Source organism: Oryx dammah, unplaced genomic scaffold (assembly GCF_014754425.2).
Source record: "Oryx dammah isolate SB20612 unplaced genomic scaffold, SCBI_Odam_1.1 HiC_scaffold_11227, whole genome shotgun sequence".
Taxonomy (NCBI): domain Eukaryota; kingdom Metazoa; phylum Chordata; class Mammalia; order Artiodactyla; family Bovidae; genus Oryx; species Oryx dammah.
In genome coordinates, this window is record NW_024080620.1 from 924,903 (window position 1) to 947,180 (window position 22,278).

At 35.0% G+C, this 22,278-nt stretch overlaps 2 protein-coding genes across 2 annotated transcripts in view; one reads left to right on the top strand and one right to left on the bottom strand.

Moving 5' to 3' along the window:
• Positions 1 to 22,278, bottom strand: part of LOC120861089 (mutS protein homolog 4-like) — an 86,059-nt gene that overhangs the window by 20,884 nt on the left and 42,897 nt on the right. Inside the window, exons 9-15 of the mRNA XM_040236752.1 lie at positions 20,450 to 20,524; positions 17,730 to 17,794; positions 16,496 to 16,665; positions 8,827 to 8,963; positions 7,736 to 7,839; positions 6,395 to 6,519; positions 3,733 to 3,933 (exon numbers count right to left, since the gene is read on the bottom strand). Coding sequence (XP_040092686.1) covers positions 3,733 to 3,933; positions 6,395 to 6,519; positions 7,736 to 7,839; positions 8,827 to 8,963; positions 16,496 to 16,665; positions 17,730 to 17,794; positions 20,450 to 20,524 — 877 coding nt within the window. The remainder of the gene's footprint in view (positions 1 to 3,732; positions 3,934 to 6,394; positions 6,520 to 7,735; positions 7,840 to 8,826; positions 8,964 to 16,495; positions 16,666 to 17,729; positions 17,795 to 20,449; positions 20,525 to 22,278) is intronic.
• LOC120861088 (ubiquitin-40S ribosomal protein S27a-like) lies at positions 1,324 to 1,867 on the top strand. The gene has a single exon (XM_040236751.1). It carries the CDS (start codon positions 1,364 to 1,366, stop codon positions 1,829 to 1,831), a length of 468 nt encoding a protein of 155 aa, XP_040092685.1. The 5' UTR covers positions 1,324 to 1,363; the 3' UTR covers positions 1,832 to 1,867.

Below are 22,278 nucleotides of genomic sequence, written 5' to 3' on the forward strand. Positions count from 1 at the left end.
TGTGTGTGTGTGTGTGTGTGTGTGTGTGTAAACAGCATGATATTCCTAAGGAGCTACAAGGAGTCCAGAGGCTTAGGTTTTTTTTTTCACTTTGTAGAACATAGAGTAGTTTAATCTTTACAACAATTCTTAGACATAGGTACTATTATATTTTTCATTTACAGATAGAAAAACTAAGGAGGTTAAGTATTTGCCTAAGATCACACAGCCAGTAACTACAAAAACTAGGTCTAGCTCCAAAGCCTATATTCTCAACTTCCATGCTTTTTGAGTCCTACTATTTCCTTTATAATCAGATTTTATAAGATACTACATACTTTTAGGAATTCAAAGATGGTGGCAAGAGAAGTAGAGTAATAGTGATTTTCTTCAAGTACCTGACAACCTGTTCTTAGGATATAATAGATTGTTCTGAAATGCATAGAAGTTAAGAATTAGGACTAATGAGTAGAAGTTCTATACAGTCAAATTTTAATTCAGTATAATGAATGTTTTAACAATTATAACTACACAGAAATTAGACAGCCTGTTTTTTAAAGGCCGGAACTCATAACTATTCAAACATAGGTAAGATTATTGTCTCAGATATGAATAAGTATTCTTATAAGGGAACAGAAGTTATCTAAGATAGCTTTTTAAATTTAATAAAATACATACTCTTTATTCATTCATTCACTCACTTCTGATTTTCTTTCCCAGTAGTAAGGGAAATATGCACTATGATCGATATTACTATTCTGCATTTCCCTTAAAATCCATTACATTAAACCAAGGTTTTTCAATCACATCAAGGGTTGTATAATTCTTTCTTGAGCATGTATGTGGGCTGAGGCAGGGGAGGGGGGTAAAGGAAGATGGTTCCCCTGTGAATTGTAGAATATTTAGCAGCAACCCTGGATATTATACAAAAAAAGATCTTAATGACCCAGATAACCACAATGGTGTGATCACTAACTCACCTAGAGCCAGACATCCTGGAATGTGAAGTCAAGCAGGCCTTAGGAAGCATCACTACAGACAAACCTAGTGGAGGTGACAGAATTCCAGCTGAGCTATTTCAAATCCTAAAAGATGAGGCCGTGAAAGTCCTACACCCAATATGCCAACAGATTTGGAAAACTCAGGAGTGGCCACAGGATTGGAAAAGATCAGTTTTCATTCCAGTCCCTAAGAAAGGCAATGCCTTTCTTGAATGATCAAACTATCACACAACTGCACTCTTCTCACACGCTAGTAAAGGAATCTCAAAATTGTCCAAGCCAGGCTTCAACAATAGTGAACTGAGAACTTTCAGATGTTCAAGCTGGATTTTAAAAAGGCAGAGGCTTTCGGATCCGCCATCTGCGGTGGAACCGCCACCAAGATGCAGATTTTCGTGAAGACCCTGACGGGGAAGACCATCACTCTTGAGGTGGAGCCCTCGGATACAACAGAAAATGTAAAGGCTAAGATCCAGGATAAGGAAGGAATTCCTCCTGACCAGCAAAGACTGATCTTTGCTGGCAAGCAACTGGAAGATGGACGTACTTTGTCTGACTACAACATTCAAAAGGAGTCCACTCTTCATCTAGTGTTGAGACTTTGTGGTGGCGCTAAGAAAAGGAAGAAGTCTTACACCACTCCCAAGAAGAACAAGCATAAGAGAAAGAAGGTTAAATTGGCTGTTCTGAAATACTATAAGGTGGATGAGAATGGCAAAATCAGTCGCCTTTGCCGGGAGTGTCCCTCAGATGAATGTGGTGCTGGAGTTTTTATGGCCAGTCACTTCGACAGACATTATTGTGGCAAATGTTGTCTGACCTATTGTTTCAACAAACCAGAAGACAAGTAATTGTATATTGGTTAATAAACTTATGATCTAACAAAACAAAAAAAAAATAGAAAAGGCAGAGTAACCAGAGATCAAATTGTCAACATCCATTGGATCATAGAAAAAGCAAGAGAATTCCATTAACATCTACTTCTGTTTCACTAACTATGCTAAAGCCTTTAACTGCACAGATCACAACAAAATGGAAAATTCTTAAAGAGACAGGAATACCAGACCACCTTACCTGCCTCCTGAGAAAGCTGTATGCAGGTCAAGAAGAAACAGTTAGAACCGGACATGGAACAACGGACTGATTCCAAATCGGGAAAGGAGTATGTCAAGGCTGTATGTTGTCACCCTGCTTATTTAACTTATATGCAGAGTACATCATGTGAAATGCCAGGCTGAAGTACAAGCTGGAATTAAGATTGCTGGGAGAAATATCAACAACCTCAGATATGCAGATGACACCACCCTTATGGCAGAAAGTGAAGAGGAGCTAAAGAGCCTCATGATGAAGGTGAAAAAGGAAAGGGAAAAAGCTGGCTTAAAACTCAACATTCAGAAAACTAAGATTATGGCATCTGGTCCCATTAATTCATGGCAAATAGATGGGGGAACAATAGAAACAGTAAGATACTATTTTGGGGGGTTCTAAAATCACTGCAGATGGTGACAACCGCCATGAATGAAAAGACAAACTTGCTATTCGGAAGAAAAGCTATGACAAACCTAGAAAACATATTGAAGCAGAGACATTACTTTGCTGACAAATGTCCATATAGTCAAAGCTATGGTTTTTCCAGTAGTCATGTATGGATGTGAGAGTTGGACCATAAAGAAAATTGAACACCAAAGAATTGATGCTTTTGAACTGTGGTGTTGGAGAATACTTTTGAGAGTCCCTTGGACTGCAAGGAGATCAAACCAGTCAATCCTAAAGGAAATCAGTGCTGAGTATTCATCGGAAGGACTGATGCTAAAGCTGAAGGTCCAATACTTTGGCCACCTGATGCAAAAAACTGACTCATTAGAGAAGACCCTGATGCTGGGAAAGACTGAGGACAGGAGGAGAAGGGGACGACAGAGGATGAGATGGTTGGATGGAATCACTAACCTGATGGACATGAGTTTGAGCAAGCTCCAGGAGTTAGTGATGGACAGGCAAGCCTGGCGTGCTGCAGTACATGGGGTCACAAAGAGTCGGACACAACTGAGCAACTGAACTGGATTTTATACTCCCCTCAGTTGTGACAACTAAAAATGTCTCCAGACATTGCCAATTCCAGAGGGTGAGGTGAACCAAAATTATCCCAGACTGACCAGTCATCTGGTCTCTAATTAACATCGGTCTCAATGAACCCAATTTTTAGAGATAAAAGGTGAGTTGTGTCTCGATGCCAAGAAATCCATAAGAATGTTGGGACACTGACAGTCATTTACACAGTCACAAAGAGTTGGACACAACTGAATGACTGAACTGAACTGTATGCACACATAAGTGTAACACAGCAGTTGTTAAAACTAAGTTATTGGTAAACCTTAAATTAAGTAAGGGAAATGTTTCTGTGCCCAATGTTACAATTTTGGGAAAAATCTTATATGAGTTATTAAAGGCAGTAGTTTCTGCTACTTGTACCACTTTCTCTTTCAACAAAGTTTTTGAATCTCAGATAATTATACAATTCAATTTACTAATAGTTGATACAACATTAATAACTATAATAAAGAAGCTTCTATTTCTATTATATCCCACAAGATTTTCAGTACAATGTAATCCAATCTGGATAGAGCTTAATAAATACCAAATTGTAAAAGTTATGGTCCATATATATATACATATATATGATCTAAAATACTGGGCATGAGATATTTTAAATAGGGAGCAGAACTGATAACCATAAAGTAAACATGTAACTTACCAATTTGGGCCATAATCTGACAAAGAGCAATCTGTTTCAAATATGTGGATTTCCCACTCATATTTGGTCCAGTTATGATAAAAAAATTACTCCCTTCTGTAATATAGGTATTGTTAGCAACAGGTTTTTCCACAGATATTCTTTCAAGAATGGGATGCCATCCCTGCTTGATTGCTAAAGTATCAGTAAACTCTGGCCGAACTAAAGAGAAAAATAAAATGGTTTTGAAAGATTAATATATTTATACTTAAAGATTTTGTGGTGTGTACATACTGTTTATACTTTAGTGACTTTACTAGGGTCAATCTGGAACAATGTCATTAAGTTATTATTTTATCTTCAGTCCTTCCAAATGATAACTGGCATAGTCTAATCACATTAGAACTTATATTCTTTTCCAGAAGAAATATGATTTTGGTCCTGTCATTGTTCAGGGCTCCAAAATAGTTCATAACATTTTCAGATTTGTATAAATTAAAAGGAATCAACTAGCCATTTAAAAATAACAATTAATTTCAAGGACTCTAAAATTGCACATTTACTTAATCCTCGCCTTAAGCATTATTTCAAAAATTTGGCATACTTAGCTTTTCAAATGAGGTCTGAAAATAGAACAAAACCAAATAAAAACACAATTTTACATCCAAACTTATAGAAATTTTGTCTAAAAAGTATTCTTAGAGGATAGAAAAAACAGACACAAAAGATTTTGTTAATTTTATAGAAAGAAATAATGATCAGGTTTCTATAGATGCTTTCTAAGTCATCCTCCTTAATTAACTTATATGCAGAGTACATCATGAGAAACGCTAGGCTAGAAGAAGAACAAGCTGGAATCAAGATTGCCAGGAGAAATATCAATAACCTCAGATTTGCAGATGATACCACCCTTATGGCAGAAAGTGAAGAGGAACTAAAAAGCCTCTTGATGAAAGTGTAAGAGAAGAGTGAAAAAGTTGGCTTAAAGCTCAACATTCAGAAAACGAAGATCATGGCATCTGGTCCCATCACTTCATGGCAAATAGATGGGGAAACAGTGGCTGACTTTATTTTTTGGGACTCGAAAATCACTGCAGATGGTGATTGCAGCCATGAAATTAAAAGACGCTTACTCCTTGGAAGGAAAGTTATGACCAACCTAGACAGCATATTGAAAAGCAGAGATATTACTTTGCCAACAAAGGTCCATCTAGTCAAGGCTATGGTTTTTCCAGTGGTCATGTATGGATGTGAGAGTTGGACTGTGAAGAAAGCTGAGTGCTGAAGAATTGATGCTTTTGAACTGTGGTGTTGGAGAAGACTCTTGAGATTCCCTTGGACTGTAAGGAGATCCAACCAGTCCATTCTAAATGAGACCAGTCCTGGGTGTTGAGTGGAAACGACTGATGCTGAGGCTAAAACTCCAATACTTTGGCCACCTCATGTGAAGAGTTGACTCATTGGAAAAGACTCTGATGTTAGGAGGGATTGGGGACAGGAGGAGAAGGGGATGACAGAGGATGAGATGACTGGATGGCATCACCAACTCGATGCACATGAGTTTGGGTGAACTCCGGGAGTTGGTGATGGACAGGGAGGCCTGGAATGCTGTGATTCATGGGGTCACAAAGAGTCGTACATGACTGAGCGACTGAACTGAACTGAACTGAAGATGAAGAGAGCAGAAAAAAGGTGAGAGACAAGTAAAAATTAAAATGCTACATGTCTCTCAAGGAAACACATGGATAAACTTGAAAGTATTCATTATAATAGTGAGGTTGATTAGTAAAATAAGAAAAATTTACTATATTTAAAACATTTTTAATACCAAAAATTCACTACTTATAAGTTTGGAGTTTTAGGGTAGTCCTTCTCAAAATGGAACAACATCAAATATCTCAATATTTGAGAAAACTATTAAGTTTTGGCCTATACAATACCAGCTGAAAAATTTAGTACTTCCATAAGACATACAGAAATATCAAAAATGAAAAAACCTTTGTAAAATACATTTTTCATCATAAAGATTAATTAACAGAAATACTGTTATTGGAAATACTACTATTAATTTTAACTAAAAATTTAATGTTATTAAGCCCATAATTACTCAACCGAATTATTATATACAAGTTATGAAAATTTGCATACTGATAGTTTGGATGAGAAATTTCAAGCGATGGGGGCTAACTTGAAGTATTCATTTAACATTAGAAAATTGCTTAACATTTATATTCAAGACCTGTAGTATAGACTTGGGACACAAAAATAAGTGATATAATTGATCTTGGGATGCTCACATCTGCTTTTAGGAGTTTATTTCTGTCATGTCTGTTAGTATTAGCATAACACTGCTTCTTCAGACTTGAAATTTATGAATTTGGATCATCATTATTTTCACCAAAGAGACAGCTCTATAGTCTTTCTTATTTTAGGAAAGACTTTAAAGTTTCTTGCAGTATTGTTTTCTAATTTCTCAATTTCTCAATAAATAATCTTTTGACTTCTAAAAGAAATTTTAAGGGTAATTTCACTTTCTATATTTTGAGTCTTAGTCTAGGACCATAGGTAAGAGACTATATATCAGGAAAGAAAATATAGAATATTCATAATTGCTACATAAAATTGCTTGAATGGAATACAAATTTCAGTATGCAACCTATTTATTCCAAAGAAACTAACTTACCATAGTCAGAAAGAGTACAGGCATGAGCAAATGACAGCAGCATATCCAGCATTGACACAGTGTCAGACAGTTTATATAAGCAATGAATATGCTCATAAATCTCACTAAGCAGTTTGCACACAATCCTGAAAGTACATGTTTGATAAGAGAAATAGTGCTTTTAAAAAGGGGGCATACAACATAATTATAAAACAATATAAAATTCATTGCCTGAGGTAAAATAACATTGACAGTTGAGTTGTACACTAGATAAAGTCTGTTGTTCTATTGTCTTATTTGAGAGATGAGGAAACTGAAGCTCATAATCAAGGTCACAGTTATTTAGCAGCAGGGAATCCATCTTCTGGTGTGTTAAGACCAAGTTTTTTTAATGACTGCTTTTCTTAAATAGTAATAGAATAAATTTTAATAAATTTAATAAATTTTTAGGTCAAATGACGCCCTCACTATACTTTAATCAGTAGATCCCATCTATTAATATTTTTGCTTTTGCAATGTTAAATTTAACACAAAAGCTATTATGTATTTTCTCTCTCACCTATCCTCTCTCCCTCTTTCTCTCTCTCATATACAACCCTAACTACATAATTATTTACGCTTATTTATGTGGTAGTTATCATATTATGACATAATATAAAAGTTTTTCTCTTACATGGGAAAATATGTTCTGCTATATCTTACTATATCTTATAATCTTTTTGATTTATGCTCTGAAATTGTTCTGAAAATCCAACAGTTATCTTCATCATCTCAGCTCAGCAATTCTGAATTTCCTAGTTCTTATTTCTAGATACACTGCTACTGTTTTATGAACAATAAAACACTGGCATTATTATGTTGTTATATATGTACTAAGTCATGAGAACTTGAGAGCTTACATGGTAAAGAAAAAGAATAAACTGAATGAGGTCCCAAATAAGCCCAGATGTGCCAACTTCTATATCATGATGCTACAGAAGTATCAGTGGTACTAGAGATATTTCAAGCTCATGTCATTATGACATTTCTTAAAACTGTATTAAAAGGATGACTGAAGTACTGATGAAATGTGGATATTTGGCTGGGTATCAAGCTTTTTCTATAACCCAGTATAATGGATTTATTTTGGGGGAGGGGCAGTTGTAATTAGATTTGCCCTGAATGTTCTGTGAGGCTCAGTGATCTCAATCACAATGACAGACTTTAAATTTTTAACTGTTTTTCTAGGAAATGGTCTTTCCTTGTTAACATTCATAACTACAATTTTCTGCAACCAGAAAAAAAGTCAGTTAATGAAATGTATCATAGTATCTCAAATCAAATCAATTTAAATCAGTATTCAAACATTTCAAATGTTCTTACATATAAGTCATGTGATAGATTTCTCTCAAAGACTCTTGGCATCTTTCATTCATTTTAATTAAATCTGCTGATGTAAAGCTATAAGAATTTTTCACTTTAGAAATCTGCTAGGAGATTAAAAAAATGTCAAGATACATACTTTAATGAAGTAAAACATACAGATTTTAAACAACAGAATTATAGGTACTTAGGTTAATCACTTTAATTCTTGAGATAATTGTATCATCAAAAAAGTCCCAAATAATGTTTGTAGAAGAGAAAAGATCACTTCTCAAGTTAAAGCAGAATATTTTAACCTAGTCTGCCTGACATGACTATTTTTACAGCTCTTAAAGTAGCCATGTAGAAATGTGAACAAAAATATTACACCTCATTACCAAGTAGTAATACGTATGGTAGATAGGAACCTTCACTCCATCTGACCCCTGTCTTAGCCCTTGCCTCATAACCAAACTTCACTCAGTCTCTAACCCCATTACTAATTCTTGACCCATTTTTTTACTTCACCCATCCCTTATTACTGGATAATATAGTATACATTTTAAAGACCTGAAAGGTTTGTTTTTGTCATAAGGTACTCCCTGCAGGGAGAGAAAGATTAAAGTGGGTTAGACTTTCCCAAATCAGTATCCTGGGGAGAAATAATGTATATATAAAAAAATACTCCCCTGGTCCAAAGATTTGGCAATACTAGATATTTAAAAATTAAGCAAATTTCTTTATTTTAGGACTTTTAAAGCTTTAATAGGTAGATGTGCACCGAGAATAACCTAAAACAGGAAATGGTACAGTACTTTTCAAACTTCTTTGATCAAAAATTCCTTTTGGATTTTCTTTCTTCATTTTCCTTTACTACCCTTATCAAGCTCCTAGAATTGTGGGAAACACTGTGTTTGGTATTTCTCTTAAAAGCTCTTCTCAATCACTCTTAGATTAGTAAAGTTGTTAGGTGGGTGGGTAGAAGTAAGAGAAGTAATATACAGAACATTCAGAAACCTATCATGTAATATTCAATAAGTGCCTGCAAATATGTAAGTGCAATTCTGTAAAATCAGAAACAATAATTTCCGAACTAGAATTCTAAAATGAACCTTAACAAACTCAGAAGGAAGTTGATCATTGGGTAGGACTGTACAATCTGTAGTCATCTGAATGAAAAATCCTCGAGCAGAGCTAAAACTTGTCCTTAAAGGAAGACTGTATTTTTCCGCAAGCTGTGTTATCATTCCTAGTGGCCAGAAACAAGAAAAAAAAAAAAAATTTTTTTGTGAGTAAATCACTCTTCATGTTTAAAAAAGTCACCAACTTTTCTTTATTTATATACAAGTAGGAAGCTCTTATTACTCTTTTCTTTTAACTAAAATATGAAAATGACAATCCAGTCCAGTATTCTTGCCTGGGAAATCTCATGGACAGAGGAGCTTGGCAGGCTACAGTCCATGGGGATGCAGTCAGACACAACTGAGCAACAGAGAGTGTGCACGCATGCGCACGCTCACACACACAGTTGGTTTAAATACTGCATTAGTTTCATATGTACAACATAGTGATTCAGTAGGGTTTTTTGCAGATTATACTCCATTATAAGCTATTACAGACTGAATATACTTCTCTGTTATATAGTAAATTCTTACCACTTATCTATTTTATGTATAGTAGTTTGAATCTGTTAATCCCACAGTCCTAATTTGTCCCTCTCTCCTTCCCTCTCCTCTTTGGTAACTATGAATCTGTTTTCTGTTTGTGAGTCTGCTCCCATTTTGCATATAGATTAATTTGTATTGGTTTTTAGATGTCACATAAATGTGATACATAGTATTTGCCTTTGTCTGACTTATTTCACTAAGGTTAATATTCTCTAGGTCCATCCATGTTGCTGCAACTGTCAATATTGTTCTTTTTTATGGCTTAATTATATTCTATTGTATATATACCACATTTTCTTAAGCTAGATGGGCACTTGTGTTTGTTCCATGTCTGTTAGGAACATGCTGTTAGGAACACTGGAGTGCATATATCTTTCCAAATTAGAGTTTTTGTTTTTCCAGGCTATATACCCAGAAGTATGATTGCTGGATCATATGGTAGTTCTATTTTCAGTTTTTTCGAGGAAGCTCTATACTGTTTTTCATAATGGCTGCACCAATTTACATTCCCACCAACAGGGTATGAGGTTTCCTTTGTTACACTTTTAAACTCTAACAATTTTTGACATCTAAAATATGTGGATAAGTATTCTTTTAAGGAAAAAACACTACAGTAAAAAGGTGGTCATTCAGAGAAATATTTTGAAAGTAAAAGAAATTGCAAAAACCAAAATAATAAAACCAAAACTAGAGTTCAGTTCAGTTCAGTCTCTCAGTCGTGTTCGACCCCATGAATTGCAGCACGCCAGGCCTCCCTGTCCATCACCAACTCCCAGAGTTCACTCACACTCACTCACATCCATCGAGTAGGTGATGCCATCCAGCCATCTCATCCTCTGTCGTCTCCTTCACCTCCTGTCCCCAGTCCCCCCCAGCATCAGAGGCTTTTCCAATGGGTCAACTCTTTGCATGAGGTGGCCAAAGTATTGGAGTTTCAGCTTTAGCATCATTCCTTCCAAAGAAATCCCAGGGCTGATCTTCTTTAGAATGGACTGGTTGGATCTCCTTGCAGTCCAAGGGGCTCTCAAGAGTCTTCTCCAACACCACAGTTCAAAAGCATGAATTCTTCAGCGCTCAGCTTTCTTTACAGTCCAACTCTCACATCCATACATGACCACTGGAAAAACCATAGCCTTGACTAGATGGACCTCTGTTGGCAAAGTAATGGCTCTGCTTTTGAATATGCTATCAAGGTTGGTCATAACTTTCCTTCCAAGGAGTAAGCATCTTTTAACTTCATGGCTGCAATCACCATCTGCACTGATTTTGGAGCCCCCAAACAGAAAGTCTGACACTATTTCCACTGTTTCTCCATCTATTTCCCATGAAGTGATGGAACCAGATGCCATGATGTTAGTTTTCTGAATGTTGAGCTTTAAGCCAACTTTTTCACTCTCCACTTTCACTTTCATCAAGAGGCTTTTTAGTGCCTCTTCACTTTCTGCCGTAAGGGTGGTGTCATCTGCATATCTGAGGTGATAAATATTTCTCTCAGCAATCTTGATTCCAGCTTGTGCTTCTTCCAGCTCAGCATTTCTCATGATGTACTCTGCATAGAAGTTAAATAAGCCGGGTGACAATATACAGCCTTGATGTACTCCTTTTCCTATTTGGAACCAGTCTGTTGTTCCATGTCCAGTTCTAACTGTTGCTTCCTGACCTGCATATAGGTTTCTCAAGAGGCAGGTCAGGTGGTCTGGTATTCCCATCTCTTTCAGAATTTTCCGGTTTATTGTGATCCACAGAGTCAAAGGCTTTGGCATAGTCAATAAAGCAGAAATAGATGCCTTTCTGGAACTCTCGTGCTTTTTCTATGATCCAGCAGATGTTGGCAATTTGATCTCTGGTTCCTCTGCCTTTTCAAAAATCAGCCTGAACATCTGGAAGTGCACGGTTCATGTATTGCTGAAGCTTGGCTTGTAGAATTTTGAGCATTACTTTACTATCATGTGCTGCTGCTGCTGCTAAGTCGCTTCAGTCGTGGTCGACTCTGTGCAACCCCAGAGAAGGCAGCCCATCAGGCTCCTCTGTCCATGGGAGTTTCCAGGCAAGAGTACTGGAGTGGGTTGCCATGTGAGTGACTGCAATTGTGCAGTAGTCTGAGCATTCTTTGACATGGCCTTTCTTTGGGACTGGAATGAAAACTGACCTTTTCCAGACCTGTGGCCACTGCTGAGTTTTCCCAATTTGCTGGCATATTGAGTGCAGCACTTTCACAGCATCATCTTTCAGGATTTGAAATAGCTCCACTGGAATTCCACCACCTCCACTAACTTTGTTTGCAGTGATGCTTTCTAAGGCCCACTTGACTTCACATTCCAGGATGTCTGGCTCTAGATGAGTGATCATCGTGATTATCTCTGTCGTGAAGATCTTTTTTGTACAGTTCTATATATTCTTGCCACCTCTTCTTAATATCTTCTGCTTCTGTTAGGTCCATATCATTTCTGTCCTTTGTCAGGCCTATCTTTGCATGAAATGTTCCCTTGGTATCTCTAATTTTCTTGAAGAGATCTCTAATCGTTCCCATTCTGTTATTTTCCTCTATTTCTTTGCATTGATCGCTGAAGAAGGCTTTCTAATCTCTTCTTGCTATTCTTTGGAACTCTGCATTCAGATGCTCATATCTTTCCTTTTCTCCTTTGCTTTTCACCTCTCTTCTTTTCACAGCTATTTGTAAGGCCTCCCCAGACAGCCATTTTGCTTTTTTGCATTTCTTTTCCCTGGGGATGGTCTTGATCCCTGTCTCCTGTACAATGTCACAAACCTCCGTCCATAGTTCATCAGGCACTCTATCAGATCTAGTCCCTTAAATCTATTTCTCACTTCCACTGTATAATCATAAGGGATTTGATTTAGGTCATACCTGAATGGTCTAGTGGTTTCCCCCCAGTATAACCTCTATGTTAGGAATATTGGAGTTTACTTAATATTTGTTTCACTTGTGTGATATTATACATAGAACCCTAAAGACTCTATCAAAGAAACATTGGTGAGTTAAATTATAACTCACCAATGAATTCAATAAAGTTGCAGGATACAAAATTAATATACATAAATCTGTTAATTTGTACTTAGAAAGCTATAAGACACTGATGAAAGAAACTGAAGATAACATGGATAGAAAGATATATCATGTTCACTGATTGGAAGAATTAATATTGCTAAAATGACTATAGTACTGAAAAAAAGGTTTAGATTCACTGCAATCCATATCAAAATATCACTAGCCTTTTTCACAGAATAAGTCTAAAATTAGTATGGAAACACAAAAGACATTGAATAGCCAAAACAATCTAGAAAAAGAAAAACAAAGCTGGAAGTATCATGTTTCTTGATTTCAAACTATACTGTAAAGCTCCAGTAATCAAAACAGTATGGTACCGACACAAAAACAGACACATAGATCAAAAGAACAGAGAACCCAGAAATGAATGCACACTAATACGGGCAATTAACCTATGACAAAGGAGGCAAAAATATACAATAGTGAAAAAACAGCATCTTCAATAAATGGTTGTAGAAAAACTAGACAGCTACAAGAATCAAACTGGACTATTCTCACACCATGCACAAAAATAAATTCAAAGTGGATTAAAGACTTAAACATAAAACTGGAAACTATAAAATGTCTAGAAGAAAACAGGCAGTAAGCTCTGACATCAGTCTTAGTAATACGTTTTTGGATGTGTCTGTTCATGCAAGGGAAATAAAAGCACAAATAAACAAATGGGACTATACCAAACTAACAACTTTTGTACAGTGAAGAAAATCATTAACAAAACAAAAAGGCTGCCTACTGAATGGGAGAAGACATTTGCAATGATATATCTTATAAGGGGTTAATATCCAAAATATACAATGAACTCATATAACTTAATATTTAAAAAAAAACTCATTTAAAATCAGGCTGAAGATCTCAATAGACATTTTTCCAGAGCAGACATACAGATGGTCAACAGTCACATGAAAAGATGCTCAACATCAGTAATCATCACCAAAATGCAAATCAAAATCACAATGAGATATCACCTCACACCTATAGAATGACTATTACCAAAAAAGACAACAAAGAACAAGTGTTGGTGAAGATGTGGAGAAAACAAAACCCTGGTACACTGTTGGTGGGAATGTAAATCGGTGCAGCTGCTACAGAAAAATGTGGAGAGTTCTCAAAAACTTAAAAATAGGTAAATCAACTATACTTCAATAAAAATAAATATTTTTAAAAATCAAAGATAGAACTAACCATATGATCCAGCAATTCCACTCCTAGGTATTAAATAAAAATACACACCCCTTTGTTTGTTGCAGCATTGTTTACAATAGGCAAAATATGAAAGCAACCTTACTGCCCATCAATAGATGAATAAAGAAGTGGTGTGTGGGTATGTGTATTTGTTGCTGTTCAGTAGATAAGTCATGTCCAACTTTTTTGTGACCCCACAGACTATAGCACACCAGCCTCCTCTGTCCAAGGGATTTCACAGGGAATCAGTACTGGAATAGGTTGCCATTTCCTTCTCCAGGGCATCCTCCCAGGGATCAAACCCTCATCTCCTGCATTGGCAGGCAGGTTCTTTACCACTGAACCACCCAGGGAAGCCCGTGTGTGTGTGTGTGTGCGTGTGTGCGTGTGTGTGTGTGCATGCGTGCGTGTGTGTGTGTGTGTGTGTATTATGCTATCATCTGGCTAACATCAGCCATAAAAAAATGAAATCTTGTCATTTGTGATAACATGGATGGACCTAGAGGGTATTAAGCTAAGTGAAATAAGTCACACAAAGAAAGACAAATACTGTATGATTTCACTTATATGTGGAATCTAGAAAACAAAACAAATGAATAAACATAACTGAACAGAAACATAGTCATAGCTACAGAGAACAATCAGGTAGTTGTCAGAGGGAAGGAAGGGAAAGAAATAATGAGGGAAATTAAAAGGTATAAATTTCCAGGTGCAACACAAGTATGAAATGTGTACACTGTGGGTAATACAGTCAATAACTATGTAATATTTTGACAGATCATCACTAGACATGGTGATCATTTTGAAATGTATAGAAATACTGAATCACTATTTTGTGTAATAGGAACTAACATAATGTTGTAAGTCAATTATTCTTAAAAAAAACACCAAACAAACAAAATCAGAAAAAAAGAGATCAGATTTGAGGTTACCAGAGGCAGGGGTAAGGGGAGAGGGGATTAGACAAAGGCAGTCAAAAAGCACAAATTCTAGTTATAAGTAAGTACTAAAGATGCAATGAACAACATGATAAGCATAATTAACACTGCTGTACATAGCTGGCTACAGTTCACTAAGAGGACACCACTAAGCAACTGAGCACATGGATGCACAAAACCATGCACACACGTTATATATGAAAGTTGTTAGCAGAGTAATTTCTAAGAGTTCTTATCACAGGAAAAAATATTATTTTATTATTTAATTTTATATCCATATTAGGATAGATGTTCATTAAACTTATTGTGATAATCATTTCATGAGGTATATAAATCAAATTATTATTATGTATACTGTAAACTTATACAGTGCTGTATATAAATTATCTCAATAAAGCTAGAAAGAAAATAAAAGGAAAAAAGTTATATAAATTATTGCAATAATTAATTCACAATAAGAAATCCCCTCTAAAAAGCATACTTTACAAGGCAAAATATTCCAAAAAGGAAATAGGTGTTTCATCACATAAAATTCCTAAAACGTCCAAATCTTCCTATCAATTGCACACTCACTACAGAGTTCTAAATTTCCAAATTTATATTTTTAACATGATAACCATTAACTATTTGAATATTACTTGAAAAAACTAACAGCTTTATTCCTCAAAATGGTTCGTCCAAGAATTTTCCTGTTTTTCTCAGTAGTATCACCATTCTCAGGCTAATCATTTCAATTAGCACCAGTGGCTACATCTCTCTTTACTTTACCATGGCCATATCTACTCAATGATTAACTCATCAATTCTTCCTTTAACCTTCATATTTCTCTTTTCTCATATACAGCTGCTGTGTTAACTTGTAGTAGCTTAAAATAGTTCCTCTTTCCATTGCTCCATTCAGATTCATTCAACAGATTTTCCTGATCAATTTCACTCCACAGAGCAAAAATATCTCACTGCCTCTACATTCTCCTTGGGAAAACCCTCCAAACTGACCTTCAAAAACTAAATTCTGATCCCCAGTCTACATTTCTGACCATATTATCTCTTACTAGTTCTGTAAGGAAATGCCTTATTCCATCCTAACAAATTTCCTCACTCATCCTCTAAGGTTTCTTCAGGCCATTGTGCTTTAGTTCGTACTAAAGTACAAAAAAAGAATTCCTTTTTAGGCTATTTTATGTACTAAAAACATTCCCATCTTGTATGCCTCCACACCCAGTCGTTCTCTGATCCCTCTAATCTATTTTTTCTTCATTTACCTTACATCTATGTGAAATTATGCACTATATATAATTAATATACTTTATATAGCAATATGGACACACACATATATATACATAAATATGTTTTTGTGTTTATTACCTGTCTCTACTATTATTATAGCTTTATGAGGACAGGGAATTTGTTCTGTTCACTATATATTCCCAGTACCTAGGAGATTTTTTTACTAAGAGATTTTACTAGGATTTTTTTACTATATTTACTAGGAGATTAATAAACTCATTAAATGAATTACTGTACTGGCTTGCAAATACTGCCTGTCCCAGACAAAAATATCTCTTCCTCCACTGAAACTCATTAGCACTGATAGACAATATTTTTCACGTAATTTATATGCAACATTGTACTAAGGTAAAAACTACTCTCCAAGCGTTCATGTAACCCTATATTTAAATTTGAAGAAACTCTATATATTTAACTTTGGAGAAAAGAAGTGATACATTTTAACACTTTGAGATCTTTATTTTTTTTTTAAAGGCTCCTTAGACGATAATACATTTTAATCTTATCTGTTGTTATGGTAACAAAAAATAAAATTAAACTATGCCTGGTTAATATCATCAGCAAAAAAAAAAAAGCATGTCCTAAAACAGTTAGCTTTATTTCTAAACATCAGAAAACATATGCTCAAGTACTTAAACTACCTGCTATGTCATCTACAATCTCTGTATATGTTCTTCTGGCTATGTCAAGAAATTCATTTATGTTAGACCTCACTGCATAGCACTTCTGAGTCCTCATGTTCAGGCATCCCTTCATGTATCTTGCATCATCATTAATTACTGTTTTAATCTTGTCAAGTATGATTCCAAACCTGAAAATGAAATTATAGGTAATAAGTCAGTTATTTTAATTTGCAATTTGAATATGTTAATGACAGCAAATACCATATATTCTTAAAATTATTGTTGAAAATTATTATGCAAATAAATAGTTAAATAATATAGATATGAAACTATATAAGTTAGCACTCTGACTACACCAATTTTAAACTATTTTGTCAGTCCTAAGTACTTCCCTAAAAAAAATGACATCACCAAGGATAATCCTACAATGGCTACTCCCAAACTATACATACTAATTGTGTGTGTGAATATAAAAATATATCCCTGAATCACTATTATAAAATTCTGGTTTCATGCTCGTTGGCTCATTTAACATTTACTTATACCATGAGCATTGTGTTAGGTGCAGGGAGTCAAAGAAGAATTAACATAGGGTCCTTGCCCTCAGCTGGGGCAAGAGAGACCAAACATATTGTGAGACAGTATAACAACTTACTATAGTGATCATGCAAACTATAAGTCTGGTAATACCTATTTTCCTAACCTTTTATTTTATTCTGTTCTATATCTATCTGTAATAATTCAGTTATATTATTAACCTCATTTTGTGACCTCACACAAGGTGAGAATCTTGAATCAATAAAATAACAGGTTTTAAGTATCATGAGTCTTTTTGGTCAAGGAACAAGGTGCCACTGCTAAATGCAATACTAAAATTAAACTGTAATTAGATATTACTCAGTATTCATATAGACTATTTTTGTTACATTAGGTCTTTATGATTTAACCTAAGGACTAATATATTTTTAGATTTGCAAGTTTTTCCATGGAGAATAGCTTAAAAAAGAAACATCAAAATTTTGCATGATTCCAATTTTTAATGCTATTCTAATTGTCCACTAACAAAAATTACACTGTTACCCTATCGTTATTTATAAAATGTAATATATAAATAAATTTTTAATAAATAAAGTTTTTGTTAACCAACACTTAAGTAATTGTCCTACAGAATACAAATAGAGTTCTTAAAATCAGTAAAGATTAGGAAGAAAGGAATAATCTGCTATTTTATTAACAGTTGAATGACAAAGACCTCTTATCTTCCAAGGAACCATAATAAGCTCTTAATAAAGGTGTGTTACAGTTCTTCAGAGTAATCTATTAAAGAATAAGATAAACATAGTTAAGGAAAATAAATTACAACATTATTGAAACAAAACATTTAGACTTGTTTAGTACTTTACATTTTACCAAGTACTTTCTTGCTTCATTTTCTTATTTATATACTCATAAAAGATATTTTATGTATGCAGGTGAAAACAGATTGTATCTGGCCCATTTTCAGATAAAGAGCACATGGCTAAACAGTACCATCCACTGGTTTACTATTATGACTTATTTTTCTTGTCTCCTAACTAATCATTAACTTTAAACTACTTATTGTCAATAGTAACTTAAACAGTTATCATTATATATTCTGAGTATTCTATGTATAATTCCAAAATGTGGGTTAAATGTACATTAAACTAAAAAAGTATTTTGCATGTTGGTAAATAGAGCAAGTTCTCCACTCTTACATGACAAAAGTAGGGATTCTTATTTTGCTTACTGGAAACTATGTGTGGTCACTATTTGAATAAACAGAAAACAGTAGAAAATATAGACAATCTGATTTTTACCTTATTTTAGTTTTCTATGAGACAATGGCAAAAGTAACTTTTTTGGGTTTTAATAGAAAAATAATATTTACATACCAGCAAAAACAAGTAATTCATAAAAGCATAAAGAAACACATTTATTATTCTACCATACCTCCAAAGACAAGTATTATGGTTATATATGCTGTCACTTTTTCATATCAAAAATTTATATCATTATATGATCCTTTTCTCCACCACTTAATACTACATCATAAGCATTAGAAACCCTTCATGGTAAAAATTTTTAATAAGTCATAATATTCCACCTGTGGAAAGCAAATAGTCATTTCCCCTAATTATTACAGTTCTACACCATGTACAGTAATATAAACAATGCTGCAATGACCATCACTGGACATAAATATTGGTCAACATTTCTTAACAGTTTTTTTGAATAGATTTCTAGAATGTTTTGATGTCTGATGTTTTGAACAGCATCAAAACATATGATATATGTCATAAAGCATTCCTATAAGGTATGCATAATTTTTACTCCTACCAGCTATCTATGAAATTGCCTGTCTCATTGTTCTCACATTAGCAGTAAGTTGAATCCATTGAGAAAAAAAACTTTATTAATTTGCATTTCTTTGACTAGTAAGGTTGAACATTTTTTGATACTACTTATTAACTACTTGGTTCCATTTTTGGGCATTTTCCACATTTCCATTGGCACACCAGTATTTTCTCATAAAGTTACAGAAGTTTTATAATAGAAAGATTTTCTGTCATTTGTGATAACATTTCCCTAACTTTGTCATTTTGACTTTGCCTTAGACATACCAAAGTTTGAAATTTTGTGTTTCATCAGCTATCAGTTTGGGGGTATGATTTATTATTATACTTCTTTCATTCTAAGAAAGATGACAACACTTTTGAAATATTTTGCCAAATTGTTGTATGTGTCTGTAGTAGAATAAAGTTTATAACAAAATTTTTTCTACACTTTTCATTATTTTTTATTTTTAAAAAGTGATTCTTCTTTGTCTTTTAATTCAAAGTTTTTCAAATGTTTTACACCATATAGAATTTAAAAATAGATGAGAAAAATCACCATTTTGTAACCATCACAGTTATGTCAGGTAAGAGTCATTAATAAATACCAAAATCAAGGGGTGAAAGTTTGACAAGGACCAGTAAATTTACCCAGTCTCAAGGTATCTCTCCACAGATTACTTATAACTTTATAGTGAAGTAATTGATCAAAGTTATTATCACCAAGAAGGAAAAAGTGACATGTGCCTCTTGATACTGAGAAAGATACAACATTGCTCACAGAGTACTACTGTCAAACATGTATAAGCCAAATTTAATCATGAAGAAACAATCACACAAACAGGAATATCCTGTTAAACAACTGGCCCTTACTCTTCAAGATGTCAGTATCATGAAAGACAAAAAAAGGCTGAAAAACTTTTCAGAAGTATAAAGAACCATGACATTAAATACAATGCCTGGTCCTGGACTGGATCCTCTATTAGGGGGAAAAAAAAATTACCATAAAGAACAATATTAGAACAATTGGAAAAATGTGAATACAGTATAGGCTATGCATAGTTTACAGTTAATCCTTGAACAATACAGGTTTGAACTGTCTGTGCAGGTCCACTCATGGATGGATTTTTTTCAATAGTAAATACTACAGTACCACATGATCTGCAGTTGACTGAATTTATAGATGTAGAACTGTAGATATGGAGGAACTGTGGACACTGAGGAACTGAGTATACAAAGAGCAACAATAAGTTATAGGTGGAATTTCAACTGTAGGGAGGGTTGGTGCCCTGACCCTCATGTTGTGCAATAGTCAACTGCAATAGTATTTTATCAGTGTTAGATATCCTGAATTTTTAAATTATATTGTAGTGATGCTAGAGAACATCTTTGTTCATAGGACGTATGCACTTTAGAATGCAATTCATTCTCAAATTGTTCATTAAGAGTAATAATAAAGATAATAATATGTGTGTATGCTGTGTGTGGAAAGAGAGAAAAGATGGAAATTCATTATTCTATTCTTAAAACATTCTAAATGTGAAATTTTTTCAAAACAAAAACTTTTAAAAAACTGATGCTAGACATGTTTTGTATAAGACACACACATATAAATTACCTTTAAAGGATCCACAAGTTCCAAGGTATGTTTTAGGTATATTAAATTTGTTATCTTTGATTCAGCTGCATTAACCTATTCAGACAAAAATCCAAATGTGGACACCATAAATACTTAATATGTGAATGAATTTTCCTTTTGAACATTCTACACCTATATTTTCCAAACATTTTTATTTATTACCCTAGGCAGGAAAACCACCTAGGTCCGGAGTCATCAATCCCAAGGCCCCATACTACTAACGGTCCATGGCCTATTAGGAACCAGGCCACACATCAGGAAGTGACTGGTAGGTAAGCAAGCAGTTTCATCTGTATTTACAGACACTCTCCACTGCTTGCATTACTTTCTGAGCTTTAAATTCTGTCAGAGGAGCAGTGGCATTAAGATTCTCATAGGAGTGTGAACCCTACCCACTGTGAACTATGAATATAAGGCACTCTATATAAGAATCTCAATGCCTGATGATCTGAGGAAGAACTGACGTGGTGATGTTAGCAGTGGGGAATGGCAACAAATATAGATTATCATTGGCAGATAGGTTTGACTGCACAGAAGATATATATATGACATGAAGCAAGCATGATGTGCTGTGCTTAAGTCTCTCAGTCATGTCCGACTCTTTGAGGCCCCAAGGACTGTAGCCCACCAGGCTCCTCTGTCCATGGCATTCTCTAGGCAAGAATACTGGAGTGGGAAGCCTATCCCTTCTCCAGGGGATTTTCCCAACCCAGGGATCGAGCCCAGGTCTCCCGCATTGCAGGCAGATTCTTTACCATCTGTGCCACCAGGGAAACCACCATAGTAAATCAATTGCTTGCAGACTCATCAAAACCTTATCATTGAGTAGCAAGCGACAAGCTGCATCTGGTGTCAGGCTTTAGAGAGGAAAAGGAGTTGAGGTACTTCAATTGCACAGCTGTATCTGGTAGCAGGCTCTAAGTCAGAATCCAACACTTATTTCAGTCTGAGCATGGGCACACATTATTTTATTTACCACCTCCATCGACAACTCTTTCCCACACTGTGCACTTGTCTTGATACAGTTTTGGTAAGCCCACAAGCTAACCCTAGCCAAGATGAGTGAAAAAGCAAACCCCGCTGGAGAGCTTCTTTGAAAAACGGGAAAGACCCAATGATGAGATAGCAGAAGACTCTAATAAGACTGCCAACAAAAAAAAGCTGCACTTAAAATACCAAGAGTCCTTCTTAAATTACAGGTTCACTGCAACAGGTGATTCACATTCTCCAAGTCTGCTTTGTATAATATGTGGCAGCAGGCTATTCAATGAAGCCATGAAACCTTCAAAACTGCTTCGTCACATGAAGACCTAGCACCCTGCATTAAAAGACAAGCCTTTGGAGTTTTTCAAAGGAAAAAAGTGAACACAAGAACAGAAGTAATTATTGAAAGCCACCACTTTCTCAAATGTGTCTGCACTGACAGCATCTAAAGATTCTGCATGCTGTGACAAAAACTGAAGATCCTGAGGACCATAACTAAGACTGGTGCAACCAAATAAGAAAATAAACATTTTTCTTTTTAAGAAACTACTTCCAGAGGTAAGGAAAATAGGGTATTTATTCATCAACTCCTATTCGGTACTGGTCAAGACCTATCACTGGGGCACTGAGGCAACAACTGATTACTCACTAGTCTCCCTGGGACCAGAGAAAAGTCCTCAGGTAGAAAGTTTTGGCTGCTTGCAAAAAGAAGCATACCTTACACTAAAGTGAATACCAAGAGGATGTAGGTGGCACACCAACAAGGTCTACTCCACAATAATGAGTAAAAAAAGCCAATTACAAAATGGGAAATATTTGTAACA